Source organism: Asterias rubens, chromosome 18 (assembly GCF_902459465.1).
Source record: "Asterias rubens chromosome 18, eAstRub1.3, whole genome shotgun sequence".
Lineage (NCBI taxonomy): Eukaryota > Metazoa > Echinodermata > Asteroidea > Forcipulatida > Asteriidae > Asterias > Asterias rubens.
The window spans coordinates 3,097,449-3,114,406 of NC_047079.1; the positions used below are offsets into that span (position 1 = coordinate 3,097,449).

At 40.1% G+C, this 16,958-nt stretch overlaps 1 protein-coding gene across 3 annotated transcripts in view; it reads left to right on the forward strand.

Annotated features, from left to right (window-relative positions):
• LOC117302243 (protein ELYS-like) overlaps positions 1 to 16,958 on the forward strand; it is a 72,668-nt gene that overhangs the window by 24,280 nt on the left and 31,430 nt on the right. For all 3 annotated transcript variants that reach the window (XM_033786090.1, XM_033786089.1, XM_033786091.1), the window contains exons 11-25: positions 14 to 101; positions 1,460 to 1,615; positions 2,205 to 2,336; positions 3,209 to 3,299; positions 4,767 to 4,853; positions 5,808 to 5,948; positions 6,304 to 6,408; positions 7,318 to 7,414; positions 8,368 to 8,494; positions 10,282 to 10,401; positions 10,964 to 11,065; positions 11,639 to 11,829; positions 13,272 to 13,366; positions 14,422 to 14,606; positions 15,921 to 16,068. In XM_033786090.1, coding sequence (XP_033641981.1) covers positions 14 to 101; positions 1,460 to 1,615; positions 2,205 to 2,336; positions 3,209 to 3,299; positions 4,767 to 4,853; positions 5,808 to 5,948; positions 6,304 to 6,408; positions 7,318 to 7,414; positions 8,368 to 8,494; positions 10,282 to 10,401; positions 10,964 to 11,065; positions 11,639 to 11,829; positions 13,272 to 13,366; positions 14,422 to 14,606; positions 15,921 to 16,068 — 1,865 coding nt within the window. The remainder of the gene's footprint in view (positions 1 to 13; positions 102 to 1,459; positions 1,616 to 2,204; positions 2,337 to 3,208; positions 3,300 to 4,766; positions 4,854 to 5,807; positions 5,949 to 6,303; positions 6,409 to 7,317; positions 7,415 to 8,367; positions 8,495 to 10,281; positions 10,402 to 10,963; positions 11,066 to 11,638; positions 11,830 to 13,271; positions 13,367 to 14,421; positions 14,607 to 15,920; positions 16,069 to 16,958) is intronic.

Consider the following 16,958-nt stretch of genomic DNA (forward strand, 5'->3'; position numbering starts at 1 on the left):
TCATTTGTTTCAGGCGACTTCCAAACTTACAAGGGAGTCCCTTCTTCGCTTTCTTGTCTCTGGACTCCATTCTTCAAGCGGCATCACCAGACTTCCTCATGGTAAGAAATACATGACGCCTTTAAAGAAGGCAAACAAATAGTTAATGGCCTGACGTTTCGACCCTAGCAGAGTCTTTCTCGAAGGCTAAAACCTTCCTTTTTGCATTTATACTCTCAGTCCATTTGGTTGGTAAGTTGTTTGCAACAGCTAATTCTATTTTCTCGACTTTAAAGAGTGACGTAGAGGTCTTAAAACGAACCTTTAAAAACTTGATGGGTCGTGAACGTGCAATAAAGGACCGAGCAAAAAGCAAGGTTCTTTAGCCCTAGGCCACGACCTCTTGCAAGGTTTTAAAAGACATTCATAAATACCCCAGACAGTTTCTCTACTCCTATTGTTGGAGAGCGCGTCACGTGGGGGTGTTTAAACGGTTGATAATGACCAGTGTTTATAACCGGCTGGCTTCCGCGTGTCAGTAACAGCACGTAACCTACTTCTAAGCGCGCGCGTACACACAACCCACGCGCAAAAGACTCTTCGCAAAGTTTTTGAAAAAAATATTTCAAACCTCAAATTTTCAACTGTCAAAGTGTCTGTAACTGTATTTTTTTTTTTCGTTTTTTAACAAAAGGGCACCTATGAATGGTAATAAGTAAGTAGTGACTCGTTCTTAAACGTCCGTTTAAAACCTTGCAGGGTCATTGCCGTGCGCTTTATCACACGGCAACTCGACCCTTCCGGCTTTAAACGGCCGTGTAAGAACTCATCGCTACCCTTTTAATCCCTTATTTAAAGACCTCAACGCCACTCTTTTATTCTGGCATTTTTAAGAAAAGAACCAAGGAGATGACTAAAATAAAGCAGGCCTTGAACGTCTCTCTGGTATATAGGGCACTTCTATGTAGAAAATGTTAACTTGTATCAACCCTTTGCAAAGGGCACCACAACAAAAGCACGGGGCACCAAGGCAAGGGCTGTTGGTGCGTTGGGTTCTTTCGAGTCCTGAAATTGTGTTGATATACCCTATTTTTGTATAATTTGGTTTGCGGTAACACCATGTGTGTATCTACTTGCCAGGTAGAGTTTGTTCTTAGAGAACTGTCTTGCTTTATTCTACTACCGTAGAGTAGATAATCGGAGGTTCGGGAGACTTCTCAGTTCTGAAAAGAACTGTCCTGCTTTTTAACTATTACCAGGGCGGATGGTATAGAAAATAGACTGGACTACTACTTCAGCTTATAGGATCGTAATTAACTGTACTGCCGCGGAGTCGGTTCTAAATTGGTCTCAACGTTTCGACTAGCTTGCTCTAGTCATCGTCAGGAGACTATTTTTATTCATCAAATGAAGATTCCTGTTTAACCATAAGTTCTCCATTTTTCCAACAACTTTTATCATTTGTCTCTTCACTATTCAGGATGTCCACATCAACCCCCAGTCCTTTGTCCCATACATCTCGTCTCAAATTCCAGCCCCGGAGAAGCATTTTCAACCGACATCTCTCAGCTTTGACGTGACTTGTTTGATGGAAGCCGGCCTGGTTACGGCAAAGTTTCTCGGCCAGCAGAAACAGGTACGTCATTCCGGGGCATTTCGGCAACCCAGACCAGAACTATTTCTGAGTTGCAGTCATTGGTTAATTGTTGTCACGAGCTCGGCTGCGCCCACTCAGGATGCACTTTTCCTGCTGATTTTCTTTGTTCTTTTTAGTGTCAGGGAAAAAAAGAAAACAAAGTAAAACTTTTTGTGCTACATAGTTTGCTCTTTTGGCGTTTGATGGCTGAGCAGTTTAGTGCATGCATCAGGCTCATTTAACATTGTATTTAAGTTTCATAAAATTCCTTGCCTGTTTAAGTTCTTTATCCCATGTTCACAATTTGTTGCTCAATTTTATATATTTGTGTCTTTAGAGATTTTTTACACACTTTTAAATCCTTTGCTCAGTTATAAATTCCTGACCCCCAATTTTAAACTCATAAAGTTTGTGACCCATTTTAGATTTGTGTTTTTCATCTTTGCCCAATTTGAACTTCCTTGCCCAATTAAATTTTTCTCACCCAGTTCTAAATTCCTTGCCTAAGTTTACATGTACAAATTAAACCAATTTTAAATCGGCAACATTAAGAGATTCATGTTTCATATCTATTCATTGCTCCTCTCAGGTTTTGGCCGATCTTTGTCAGCAGGGTCCAGCAGGATTACGAGACCCACAATTCTTCTTCAGTCGCTGCTACGCAGTCGCATTATTACCCAGGAGGAATGCCCCCGACCTCGGGCCAGGAAACACAAATGCTGTAAGTCATGAGAACTAACATCTATTTCTAAAAATGTTATCAAATTTTCAGTCATTTTTGTCCGTAATGACTCTCAACTTTGCGCGTAGCATCACTCATGCCAGATATGACGGTACATTGTGTTTGTATTGATGCAGTGGAAAGCAATAATTTGGTTTGGTTTATGGTTTATGGTTTGTTTAAAAACATTCAAAAATGTGCGGTCAATCGAATGAATTGTATTCTGAATTTACAATTTTAAAAGGCATTCAAATCACACAAAATAAAAGATTATTAAAACATTGGTGCAGTTGAATCCGTTTTAATTTTTGCGGTGGTACTTTTCCTCGCCTTTCGCCTTTACGGCCTTGGTTTGAATCACGCCGAGGGGCATTGTGGATTGGGTTTTTAGTCATTACCTGACTGCATGGGTTTTCCCTGGACTAATTCTCTGTGGTTTTCATCCCACATCTAAAACTGAAACTTTTGTCCTCTCCATTGGGTTCTTGGCTAGTACAGTGATTAAGGCCGTGTCCGAAAGGACGACTTCGGCTACAGCTACGTCTAGATCAGCGCGTCTACCAGTGTTGAAGAATAGGCAGACGCGCGCGATCTAGCCGTAGCTGTAGCCGAAGTCGCCGTTTCAGTACACTTTAAGTGCACTTTTCTGAGAGTCCTTGGCTTCACAACGGGCCTGGAATTACACGCAGGCCACTGAAGCCATGGCCGCGTTTGCCCCCCTGGTCTTGGCCTTGGTGCCCCCTCCAAAATTCCCATTGCCTTTAAGATATTCCCATGAAGGTACAAAATGGCCTTGCCCTATCAAAGATCGAAATTCCAGGCCTGGAATAAACTAAATAAAATGAATTGTATTTTGTTTTTCTTTATTTCAGCAATCTCAGAGAGAAGCTCTCCTTAGTGTTGCTGTGGAGCATAATTTGGTCAACTTTGTCATTCTATGCATCGTCAGCTGGACACAGGGAGGTGAGTACACGTATATGAACCCTCCTACTGTTTGACCATTTAATATTATCCACGTTGGTTTTGATTGATGCCAGTCTTCAATATGATATCATGTGGTCAATGCATCCAAACACTACAGTCAACCCTCCTACTGTCTGACCATTCATATCATCCCTTGTGATCTTGACCAATAGGTTATCTATGCTAGATTCCTACTGTCTTATCATTCACTATGCAAGTTTGCAAAGTAATGCGATGAAAGCATCTACACAGTATACAGTCAACCCTCCTACTGTCTGACCATTTAATATCATCCAATGTGGTTTCGAATTATTGATAAACTTTGCCAGCCTGCTATATGATATCATTTGGTGAATGTATCAACACAGTATACAGTCAACCCTCCTACTGTCTGACCATTCAATATCATCCACTATGGTTTTGAGTAGTAGATAAACTTTGCCAGCCCGCTATATGATATCATTTGGTGAATGCAACTACACAGTACACAGTCAACCCTCCTACTGTCTGACCATTCAATATCATCCAAAGTGGTTTTGAATGATTGATAAACTTTGCCAGCCTGCTATATGATATCATTTGGTGAATGTATCAACACAGTATACAGTCAACCCTCCTACTGTCTGACCATTCAATATCATCCACTATGGTTTTGAATGATAGACAAACTTTGCCAGCCCGCTATATGATATCATTTGGTGAATGCAACTACGCAGTACACAGTCAACCCTCCTACTGTCTGGCCATTCAATATCATTCCCTGTGGTTTTGAACGATAGGTTAACTATGCTAGGTTGCAATAGTGGTAATTGCAACTTTAACTACCCAGTCAACCCTCCTACTGTCTGACCATTCAATATCATCCACTCTGGTTTTTATTCTACTGCAAGGTTCACAAAAGGTTCTCTGCACAGCAGTTGTTCAACCACACACAACCTGTGCAATACTAATAATAATAATAGTTGTGGCTTCTTATAAAGCGCACATGTCCGTCACTCAGTGACGCTCCTGGCGCTGTAACATACAGTATTTCCTGCCAGATATTGGACTATGTTTGAATTATGAGACCTAATTCTGATAGCACCATGTAATGTTTTACAAGGTGCTGTTGCGCAATTTGCTGCCGATCGGACCAGGAATCTTTTTGATAAGTGCACTAGGTTCTTTTACTTGCGTTACATATGGGACCAACGGCTTAACGTCTCATCCGAAGGACGAAGCAATGGTGAAGTGTCTTGCTTAAGGACACAAGTGTCATGGCTGGGGATTCAAACCCACACTCTGCTGATCAGAAACACCAGAAATTGAATTCGGTCCTCTTAACCACTAGGCCATGACACTTCCACATGCAGTTGCTTGGTTGGAATTCAGTGGCAATTCTGAACGTCATTTAACAAGTTTTTGCTTTTGAGGCATCCTCGCATACAATTTCACTGATTGCTTTTCAATTGTTGTGGCTTTTTGCAGATTTTCCATCTGGTTGTAATCTACGGACAGTCCTAGACTGGGCTTGGGGTATGGTAACCAGTATCAAACAGTCCATTGACCAGATATGTAAGTAAAGGGATCAGAACAATACTGGATTCAATTCATTAAAAATGTAAAATTTTTAGCCATAAATGACACTCCTGTCGCCGTTCAGTATTAGTGGAATGCACACTTCTATTTCAATGATTATTATCTTGATTTTTGGGGTTGAACAAAGAAAACATTTACTAGAGTGGGATTCGAACCAACGACCTCTGGATTAACGTGCCAGCGCTCTACCAACTGAGCTATCTAGGCCTATGGCGGTCTCCCAATCTTGTCATTATCTTTGTTCAGGGTGGTAGTCAGAAGCCATACAACCGTTTACTGCCGTGTAGCTAGGGATCACGCCCAAATTACGATACAACCTGGGAAGCGGCAGCCAGAGGATTACCTTAAGGAGATGCAAATTTTTGTTTCAGATATCAATATAAACCACTGGGGAAACTGACTGGGTAAATTTTTAAATGATTTAGGGGTTGAACAAAGAAAAAATTGATCGTTATCTTATAATTATTTTTGGCACGCTTAAAAAGAAGAAGACATATACGAATAGAAATGAAAATGGAAAGTAATAAACTCTGTAAAACTTATCCGTTTCCGAGTGCTTGAGCTCTGTATGTTTCCACCTCCATGGTATGTTCAGTATCGTGTTGAATGTACATGTACGATGTCCATTCGCGTTTGTTTTCCGGTTCCGTTCGTGCGCATGCGCGTATAGTCTTGGTGCATATTCGCTGGTTTTCCTTTGCACAAACAGTGCGGCCAACTCACCGACAGCACCTGCATCGCCCGTAACAAGAAAACGTCTTGCATCAAGACTAGCGCGGACAACCGGTTGTAAACACTGGTCATTATCAACGGTTTAAACACCCCCACGTGACGCGCTCTCCACCAATAGGAATAGCTAAACTGTCTAAGGTGTTTATGAATTATCCTTTATACTTTACCAATTGAAAATCGGCTGTTTTGTCTATGTAGGTGTACCGTTTTACAACGGCGAAGGCACACATGTTGACGATCAAACCCGCCGAACACTGGACCAGCACGTTGTGCGGTTGGGTCACATGATCACAATCATCCAATCACTGCTTGACCAATCGGGTACGACCACCGAGCAAGGTATGCAATGCGAGATTGTATTTTAAGTATTATGTAATCTGTCTATGTTTATCTTTGCTTCTTTTGTGTTTACTGAAATTTAATGATAGAATTTACAAACTTGACTTCATTACTTGAAATAATTCTCCCTAGCCTTGCAAAAATTTGACTTTTCCCATTTCAATTAGCTTCACCTTCTGTAATGGAACAGTCCATATTTCACCTGTTGATGGTATTCTGCCTCACCGCACTGATATTCATTTCAATATTTGTATTTGTTCTGATATTCTGCGACAACGCACTGATATTCTGTTCAATATACGTTTTTTATATTGTTCATATAATATATTGTCGTTATAATATTATAATGTTTCAGGATTGAAGGATCTTGAGACCAAGTGTAATGTGGTGATGTTGATACATCAACATCTGAAGGCAGTCGTGTGGTTTGTAAGAAATGGACTTCTACCTGAATGCCAAGGTAAGGACTCTGTAGATAAGAATGTCTTAAAGACACTGGACACTATTGGTTATTGTCAAAGACCAGTCTTCTCACTTGGTGTATCTGAACAAAGGCATAAAATAACAAATCTGTGAAAATTTGAGCTCAATTGGTCGTCTAAGTTGCGAGAGAATAATTGAAGAAAAAACACCCCTGTTGCACAAATTTGTGTGCTTTAAGATGCCAATAAAAGGCTTCAAGCCTGAAGTCTTGAGAAATTCACTTCTTCTTAAAAACCATGTTACTTCAAAGGGAGCCGTTTCTCATACTGTTTTATACTATCAACAGCTCTTCGTTGCTCGTTACCAAGTAAGTTTTCATGCTAACAACTGTTTTGAGTAATTGCCAATAGTGTCCAGTACCTAAACAGTTTAAAGTATCTCTGTTTCTGTTAGCCGGATTTGTTTTGATAATGTTGTCACAACTATACATAGTAATAATAATAAAGAATATTTATAGGGCGCCAAAATCCACCAAAATGAGGTGCTCGAGGCGCACAGGAGGGGGAACCACACACAGCTAGGAAAATAAGACAAATAGACCAGTTACATATTGGCGAGATTAAACAATGTGGTTTTCAACTTAACCTTGAAAGTATTGAGATTAGAAATATTGCGGATTTGTAGAGGCAAGTCATTCCAGAGTGTGGGTCCATAGACCAAGTACGATTAAGAACTACTGTACCATTGACCACAAATCGACTTCATTAGCCCGAACGCTGTCCAGTTGCGATAGTTGGACTATGCTAGTCCACTATTTTTAACCATTGGTCATTGCACAAACTTGACCCGAACTTGAAAATGAGAAGTTTGAATAATACTGGCAAAGGGGTACCAATGCTTTATAAGTGTTCATCATAATCGCCAACTGATATGTTGTTATTTTCAGGTGAAGACGATGTTTTGGAGGGGCAGTTCTGTTACCCAGCAGTCAGTTTGAGGAAAGTGTACTCTCGGCGGAGATCCCAACTTCAAAAGATGTGCAGGTTTGTCACATTAGTGTTAGGCTTTTACTTTTGTCTTAAAGGGAAAGTGCATCTTTGGTTTTTGTAATCATTAAGTTGTTTTAAAGGGTCTATGTACTTTTTGTAGGACGCAGATTTACATTGAACTCACACAGTTTTAAGATAATGATAGTAGAAAGGGTCCCTGGAAATAATACCTGCTGAGGTGCAGTAGTTTTTGAGAAATGGGTGAAACAATGTCATGAAAATAATTTTGTCTTGGTGAACGTGAAAATCATTTTAGCATGTAAAAACGTATTTTCATGACATTGTTTTACTCATTTCTCAAAAACTACAGCACCTCAGCAACTAATATTTAAAGGTACGCTTTCTGCTATCATTATCTTCAAACGGTGTAAGTTTAATGTAAATCTGTGACATTGTGTTTGTGTTACAAAAAGTACCCAAATCCTTAAAACTAACCTGTGAAAATTTTATTTCAAAAGGTAGTCATGTTCCTGAGCGTTTGTGTCCACCTAGGAAGAATAATTTGTATCTGAGGAAGAATAATCCATTATTGGAATACAAAATATGATTACGTATCTCAGATTAAAAATTGTGGGGGGGGGGGGGTAACAAGTTATGCTCTTTTTCCATAACCACGTCACTTTGAAGTGGAATGTTTCTCAAAATGCTGTCGTCTATCGAAAGCAGCTGAACTTCTCACCAATTAAGTTTTTACTGCCATTAATTTTAAGGATTGATTACCAAATGAATACCAAGGTCGCTCGGTAGCTGCAATGGTAAAATCCCAAAGGTCGTGGGTTTGAATCCCACCCGAGAAGCCTGTGATTTACTTTAGAATTCAGCGCTTACACACATCAATGTAAGGGTTAAACCAAAATTATTATTTATACAGATCTGCTAAATTATAAGTTCAAAAGCATTTCAAGTTTGAAGTCCAACGATGATTTTTTTACTTACAATGAATCCAGAAACAGCGGAGATGGTGACATTCTAATGATCGATGGACTGGTATCGGAGATTGGGTCACAACTCAGCTCATTATGGGATCGTAAAGAAGAGGGTGGGACTGGGTTGTACCCGCCCCCAAGTTTCCACGTAAGTAGACTCTCATTTTAGTGGAAATTGTGAGAATCCAAGACTAAACAGGAAGGATGTTCTTCCTACTTTAAGCCGTTGGACACTTTCGGTACAGAAAACAAATTAAAAGTTCACAGATTTACAAATAACTTACAGGGTTTACAGAAGGTAATGGTGAAAGACTTCTCTTGAAATATTATTCCATGAAATGCTTTACTTTTTGAGAAAACATTAAAACATTTTCAATTCTCGATAGCGAGAATTACGGATTTATTTTAAACACATGTCATGACTCGGCAAAACGCGCGGAAACAAGGGTGGGTATTCCCGTTATTTTCTCCCGGCTCCGATGACCGATTGAGCCTAAATTTTCACAGGTTTGTTATTTTATATAGAAGTTGTGACACACAAACTTATTTTTAAATCAGACAAATTTTCTCAAATAGCCTGAAGCCTATACCATCTGGGCCCAATTTCATGGCTCTGCTTACCGTAAGCACAGAATCGGCGCTTACGGAAGCAGGGAATTCTGTGCTTACGGCAAGCGTATTTCACGGGTTAGTGGCGAACTTTGGCTTCTGCGCGTGCGTACTCTACGTAACTAGGCATTCTATGCTTGCAGGTAATTCGGTGCTTGCAGGTAAGCGGAGAATTGTGGGCCCTGTAGATGTAGGTCAGCCCTTGCATTTGATAAAATGTTCCTACTGTTTTCCACCGACCCAATATCATGCCTGACTAAACCCAATTTTTGTTTAAATTTCTGATTGATACTTCAAAAGATGGAAGTCTGAAATGTAGAACTGCAACAAGCGCAGACAGCTTGTTTTTTAAAGATTTGTTTATTTTTGTCGAAAACACGACGATGACTAGAGCAAGTTAGTCGAAACGTTTAGACCAACCCAAGAACTGACTCCGCGGTAGTACAGTTAATTACGATCCTATAAGCTAAAGTAGTAGTCCCAGCCTATTTCTATCCATCTGCCCAGGTAATAGTTAATAAGCAGGACAGTTCTTTTCAGAAGTCTCCCGAACACCCGACCAATCTACTCCGCGGTAGTAGAATTAAGCACCACAGTTCTCTAAGAACAAACTCTACCTGGCAAGTAGATACATACATGAGTTACCACAAACCAAATATGTATTGATACCTCACCATGCAATGCCTCATATCCTAAACACAAAAGTTTCTGGACAGTTCTTTCACTTAAAGACAGTGGACACTTTTGGTAATTGTCAAAGACCAGTCTTCACTTGCTGTTTCTCAACAAACCTGCCAAAATTTGAGCTCAATCAGTCATCCAAGTTGCGAGATAATAATGAAAGAAGAAACACCCTTGTCACACGAAGTTGTGTGCTTTCAGATGCTTGATTTCGAGACCTCAAATTCTAAATCTGAGGTCTCAAAATCAAATTCGTGGAAAATTACTTCTTTCTCGAAAAACGACGCTACTTCAGAGGGAGCCGTTTCTCACACTGGTTTATACCATCAACCTCTCCCCATTACTCGTTACCAAGTGAGGTTTTATGCTAATAATTATTTTGAGTAATTACCATTAGTGTCCACTGCCTTTAATTCTCCTCCAGTCCTTGTTAATTTCCTGTATGGGGGACAGAATCTTCAGGGAACAGATTTCCCTAGTACACTGGGAGCTGCCCAAAGCCTTGTCTGGACTGCAAATGCAAAGTTCTGTGCTGTTTACTGACAGGATTAAAAAGCTTTCTCAACAAAATTTATTAGGATTGTGCTGCGCCACATGTTTTGCTTCTATTGTAATATTTTACTGTGTTTATTTCTGTTTACACAGGCATTGTTAGATATGTACCTTGTTGACACTGTTCCCGTGGTAACCAAGCATTGCATCGTGGGATACTTTTTGCTTGACGTTCTGTACGTGTCAAAACTTAGCGGCACACAGAAGGAAGAGGTAAAAAAAAAAACTTTTTTTTTTTGGGGGGGGGGTTTATGCCTAGCCTCACCCTCCAGTGAGAGACCTATTTGGTTACAACCATATTATTTGGAAATACAAATTTGTATAATTCATCAGTGTTCGAGCGGATAAGAACTCAAGCTCTGTTGTTTCTGATCAGCAGGGTGTGGGTTTGAGTCCCGGCCATGACACCTGTGTCCTTAAGCAAGACACTTAACCATTATTGCTGCTTCCTTCAGATGGGACGTAAAGCCGTTGGTCCTGTGTGTTGTGTAATGCACGTTGAATAACCCAGTGCACTTATCGAAAAAGAGAGGGGGGTTCGCCCCGGTGTTCCTGATCTGATCGGCAGCATATTGCGCCACAGCACCTTGTAAAGCCTTACATGGTGCTATGAAGGAATAGGTCTCATACTTCAAAATGTAAGTCCGCAAAACTTGCAGGAAAAATTCTAATCGCTTTGAGACACCCATTGGGTGTGATAAAGCACTATATAAGATTTCAGTAGTTTTATTACTATCTTTGAAACAACTTTTTTTTCTCTTCTTTTTTTCATCAGCTTGGAAGAAAGATTGACAAGTTTTGCCAGAGTTTCTCTCTGCCGCTCGGTGTGACCAAACTCCTCCATGGATTCTCATTGCTCGACAGGAAAGAATATGATGTAAGTTACTTTTATAATAATTACCCTTTGATATCATGCCCTGAAGTCGCAAATCGCAATCATAAACCCTTTTTTACTCAACTCAGAGCCGTGTATTGAGAAAGTCAAAACAGTTTGTTATTAAAAGCTCTTTTCACTCTGAACACATAGCAATCACTGTACTATACTCACAGCAATGGCAGCTTCATTGTACCATCTTAGTGCAACTTCTTAATACTTAGGACCCTCAGCAAATTGAACACCTCAAGAGGCGCTGTTGTAACCCTAGCTTTCAAAGAAGTCAATCAGTGTATTTACTAGCTCAAATCTTTGATTTAAAGAAGCCCTGGTTTTCAAAAAAGTAAAGAATTCAGTCCAAAGTTTGTGAGCAAGTCAGTTTTCTTTATAATTTTTTTTTTGCATTTATTAATCATTAAAGTACTGCAATACAGCAGCTAAAGCCTGAAATGTACAGTATACAAAAACAGTCATTAAAATATTACAAATATTACAATAAAAAGAATGAAATATCAAATAGTTGTTAATAAAAACATATAAACACACACGCAACAAATTTATCTGTTATATCCCCAGGCTGCAATTGACATGCTTCTTGACCCCACCACGACCCTTGACCTCGCGCCTTGGCAGCACCGTCACATCCTGAAAGCGTTCCTGTACCAGAATGAGAGCAAGAAAGCCCTGCAGTATGTCCGGACTGCCCACCCTCCTCTCACCACCAGGGAAGACGTCAAGTTGTTCCTGACTGTACTGCTTGCAAACGGGTGAGTAACAACTCGCTACTCAACTGGCGCCATTTGAGAAGGACGCCCGCGGCTTCAGGTCAGCTGGCCTATCCTGTGCGCCCCGTGTCAGAGATGTGCCTTTTTCATAGTTTCATCATTGTTTTACTTTTAAGATGGAGGCGTGATTGCAGCAATTGGTTGGGGCATCGACGGCACTTGCTGTCGTTGCCATCGTGAAGTATCGGTGGCATGATTGGCATGTGCGTAAAGCGCTCGCCTCTCACCAAGGTGACCCCGGTTCGATTCCTGGACGGGGCCATATGTGAGTTGAGTTGTGCGTTGGTTCTCTGCTGTGCCACGAGGGTTTTCCAGAACATCCGGTTTTCCTCCCTCGGGAAAAATCGAACACTTTCGATCTTGGCTGTGATCCGTGGTCATAATGGGTTGATGTGGCTGGCAGCCAAAGGTGCCCTTGCATGCCTGCTTCTCGAACATGTTGTAGCCGCGTCCTTCGCATTTCAGCTCAGGATGATTAGCCTCCCCAAATTATTATTATAGGGCTGGGTACCCACCACCATAAGAACAATATAATGCTGTTGCACGGAGCATTATTTGAGATATTATGTTTTTAGCACTTGAACGGAACATAATGCCCTAAGGAATTTCTGGGGGGTACTTATCACTGCAGACCCAAATAAGGCAAAGCATTTAAACATAACAAAGACACAGAATAACCACCTACTGGCCCTGCCTACTGATGAATTATTCATGAGGTCAGCAAACTATTACTAAGCTCACAGCTACTGAGGAGGGAAATAATATATTCACATGTCTCCATGAGGTTAAATTCTGACAGGCGCCCTTGCATGCCTGCTTCTCGAACATGTTGTAGCCGCGTCCTTCGCATTTCAGCTCAGGATGATTAGCCCCCCAAATTATTATTATAGGGCTGGGTACCCACCACCATAAGAACAATATAATGCTGTTGCACGGAGCATTATTTGAGATATTATGTTTTTAGCACTTTTGACGAAATGAACCTTAGAAGTGTTAGAGATGTTAAATTTGCATCGGGGATAAAGAATATTAATTTCGTTTTTTGTTTTACCCATACACCGATGTGTGTTAGCACTGTATACTGAGTACTTTCCCGAGTCCTGTGAACAAATATCACAGGCATGATGCTCGGGTGGGATACGAACCCGCGACCCTTGCAATTCTAGAGCAGTGTCTTACCAACTAGACTTCGGAGGTTGCTCGGTAGCTTGAGGCAGTTCGAATCCTATGTTTTGCCAGCGGGTACCGCAACGACATAAGAGACGTTAAATTTGCATTAGGGATAAAGAATATTAATTTTTATTTTTTTTACCCTAAGAAGTGTTTTTATGAGAACAAAACTCAAATTTCTGCAACCATTGTGACTACCAAGAGTTCACTTTCTTACTTGAAAATTATTAAATAATGTGATTTGTGTTTTTCAGTTTGACTGCGGAGGCGTTCCACTTTCAGCGTCAGTACCGAGATGAAGCAAATACAGAGGAGTTACTGGGTCACCTCATTCTAGGCTCACAGCAAAGTACGTCTTTAAGTTTTTGTTCTTAGTATTTTTCTGACGGGCCTATTGCCCTAGGTTTTTGTGCATGGATTTTGTTATCAGATAATCTTATACTTAATGTTCTTCTGATTGATTTAGCCGAAAAGCGCATATTTGTTGCACAAGCTGTATAGTCCCCATGGAGCTGAGATGGTTTAAGGAATGATTTAAGGCCCAGTGACCTGGGTAATAATGTGGAAGCGCTTTGAGACGCCCTTTGGGTGTGAAAAGTGCTATATAAAAACTGGTTATTATTATTATGATTATTATTAAACGGATATTCCATATTATTTTGGTGCACTGGTATTGCTGGCTATTTTAATGGGTCGGCGCAACAACCTTGATTCACTGTGGTTTTGAATAAGGAAATACAAGCATGGCACAAGTTGTTGAAAGTTTGTTTAAAACGGTGCAGGTTCGTGGTTGTTGAACAAGGGACCCAGCCAAAGGCGAGGTCCTTCATCATGTGACCATAACCCTGCCAGTTTTAAACCGGCTTGTGAGATTGAGTCACCACCCTTTTATTACCACTCATAAAAGCCTTTCCATTTTGAACACTAAGGAAATCTTCAAAAGTAAAAAAACAACCAATCTGCTTAGCCTCAGTTCACCTCAAATCTGTGTAAATTTCTATGCATGTGTTCAGCAATGATTACCCCATTGCGCAAGTTTTGAACTTGCATGCTTTTGTTTCAAACTATCATGTGTAAATTTCACTTTCGCGCAAGACAAACCATGCGACCTACTGTAAATTGATTCGCAGTCATGCGCACTCCATTGCGCATTCCACACAATTACCTGACAGCACCTTCTGTTGACAAAAAATCACCAGTTTTGTTTGTTTAAACACTCTGACTGTGTTTGTATCTTATGTTTAAACACGGCCATGTGATCTGCTTGCTCTCGGCCATCGGGATGGATAAACTGTCCCAGGTATTTACTAATTAAAAGATAACCTATGCAAGCCTGCAATGATATCATGTGGTAAAAGGTTTTTCCATTGAGGAATTGTTATGAACTTTTGTTTCCCCCATCAGCTAAGACTATCGATCAACTTTTAAAGCTTCCCTTTGACAACGAGGAGGAGGCCATACTGGAGCGCTACCTTCAGGAATCCAGCGAGCCTAACTCCCAGGAACTCCTGATCATGCATTATCTACAGCGAGCTCGCTACGTAGAAGCAATCCGCATGAATGAGAAACTAAAACAGCAAGGACTGATGGTAAATTTTTTTTTTTTTTTTTCCCTCTTACTTTCATTGTTCCAGTGTCACACCAATGGACTCTTCCCATGAAATATGCTAATTACATTCACGCATGCTTACAGACCCTTATGGTTGGCAAACGCCCTAGAGTTGTGCACAAAGCAGACTCGCAATCGTGTCTGCGTCACGCAGCCATTAGCCGTGTACAAAACAGCACGATGTTCCCTCATTTTGCCAACCAAAATGTCAGTGCGCGCACGCTATCTGCAATTAACATATTTGTCGGAAGGGTCTATTGTATGGACAATGCCGGGCGGGCCTGCTCAGGACTCACGATGTTTGCCCAGCACTCTGAGCAAAATACTTTGTTCCATCCAGCACAGATTTCAAAATATTGTCCGCTGTGCATTGATCTGAGACACAGCTAATGATAAGGAACATCAAATGTCACAGAGAAAGAACACAGTCAAAAGGCCATTCAATAAGTTTATTATTTTGGGTTGACGGCCAAAATCAGTGTAGCCCTCAATTTGAACTGGCCATCCAACCTTGTAATGTTATGCAATCTCTAACAAAAAAACCTGTTAACCAGAAACCCTTAGAAAATCCACGGAGCTCATTTTTCTTCCAAAATTTTACATACATGCAAAAAAACTAGATTCTGTATTTTTGAGAAGTTACCAATAGATTTTCCAGTGCCTTTAAAGGATTCGGGTACTTTTTCAAAATGTCCACAGATTTACATTAAACTTACAGGGTTTGAAGATAATGATAGTGGAAAGCTTCCCTTCAAATATTACATACTAAGGTTGTGTAGTTTTTGAGAAATGAGTAAAACAAGTCACAAAATAATTTTGGTCTCATGAGACCAAAACTATTTTAGCATGTAAAATCCCCTTAACCAGTTATGATATTATACCAAAACCAGAGCATAACTGGTTAATACGTTTTTACATGCTAAAACTGAGACGAAAATTATTACTTTTACTCATTTCTCAAAAACTACAGCACCTCAGTAAGTAAAATTTCAAGGGAAGCTTTCTACTATCATAATCTTCAAACTGTGTAAGTTTAATGTAAATCTGTGGACATTGTGTTTTTTGTTAGGAAAAAGTACACATACCTTTAAGTCTTATCAAACTCTGCCTCTGAAGATTGGTCATTGTGCAGTTTTTAGTGGTTAATTTTCATACTATACTGTATTATCCACAAATGTTTTATAAAAATGAGATCGTATTTTACATGGATTTTAATTTTGTGTACAATCGCAACCCTTGTGGTGTCATGTTGAATGATTAGATTTTTAATAGTCTTCCGTAAATTTTTCATCAGGCTGACACGGATCCCGCAGCAAGAGAGCGGGCGACGGCACGAAACGCAATCGTAGAGAGTTACGCTAAGCTTCTCCCACCCGTCCAACGTAGACTGGCGTTTGGTCCTGAGACTTCCACTAGGAGAGCGACTGTAATTCGTAGAGAGGGTAAGTTTTGGAACATTTGCTGTGTCAAACACCAGGGCTCAATTTTATCGAGCTGCTTAGGCGCGCGGTCCATTTAGGGCCGGTTCGGCAATCATCCACGATTGCCGCAAACGATTATTTTACAGAGGGTCAATCGGCTGAGTTTCGGGACGCAATCGTTTCCAGAGATTATAGAAAGACTTACTGAGGTGAAACACAAAAGAGTTGGCACTTGACTGTGGTTTACAACTAACAAAAGAGTTCGCCTACACCAGGCTATCATGACACTTCCACCGCTAATCCCTCGCTAATCCCAACTAATCCTCCATGGCCAGGAGTACTGGTAACAATGGTTTGGTTTTGGCTAGGTGTGTGTACGTCCAGGTAGTAGCTTTTTCTTAGCATCATGAGTGAACATATTTTTGGGGGCAAAACACGGCTTTTAACACATTCAAAAAAAAGATTTAACATGATGCGTCTTTGTTATAAAAAGTGATTCAACTGTTCATTTATAATTTCACAGATTTGTAATATTTATGTTTCAGATTTTCACCAAAATCGGACTCCAAATTTATTTATACTTTTCCAGGAAACAAATTTATATTAAAGCACGAGATTGTCTGATCAACCTTGTCTGATCAACCTTAAACATAGAGAGTTTTATCTTAAACTTACAAACGGGAAGGGTATAAACAAAATGTTCTGATAATAAGATCTGTTAATTTATTCCAATTAAGCGTAAAACAAATAAGTACACACACATACATTAGGTATTTTTTTATTGCAGTCTTTTTATTAATGCAATTGTTTTTCTTCTTCAATGCCAACAGTATGTTTAAAATTAAAATAATTCAAAATTAAACCTTCTGACGAGGACGTACTGATTACAATCCTATTTGCAGATCACACCC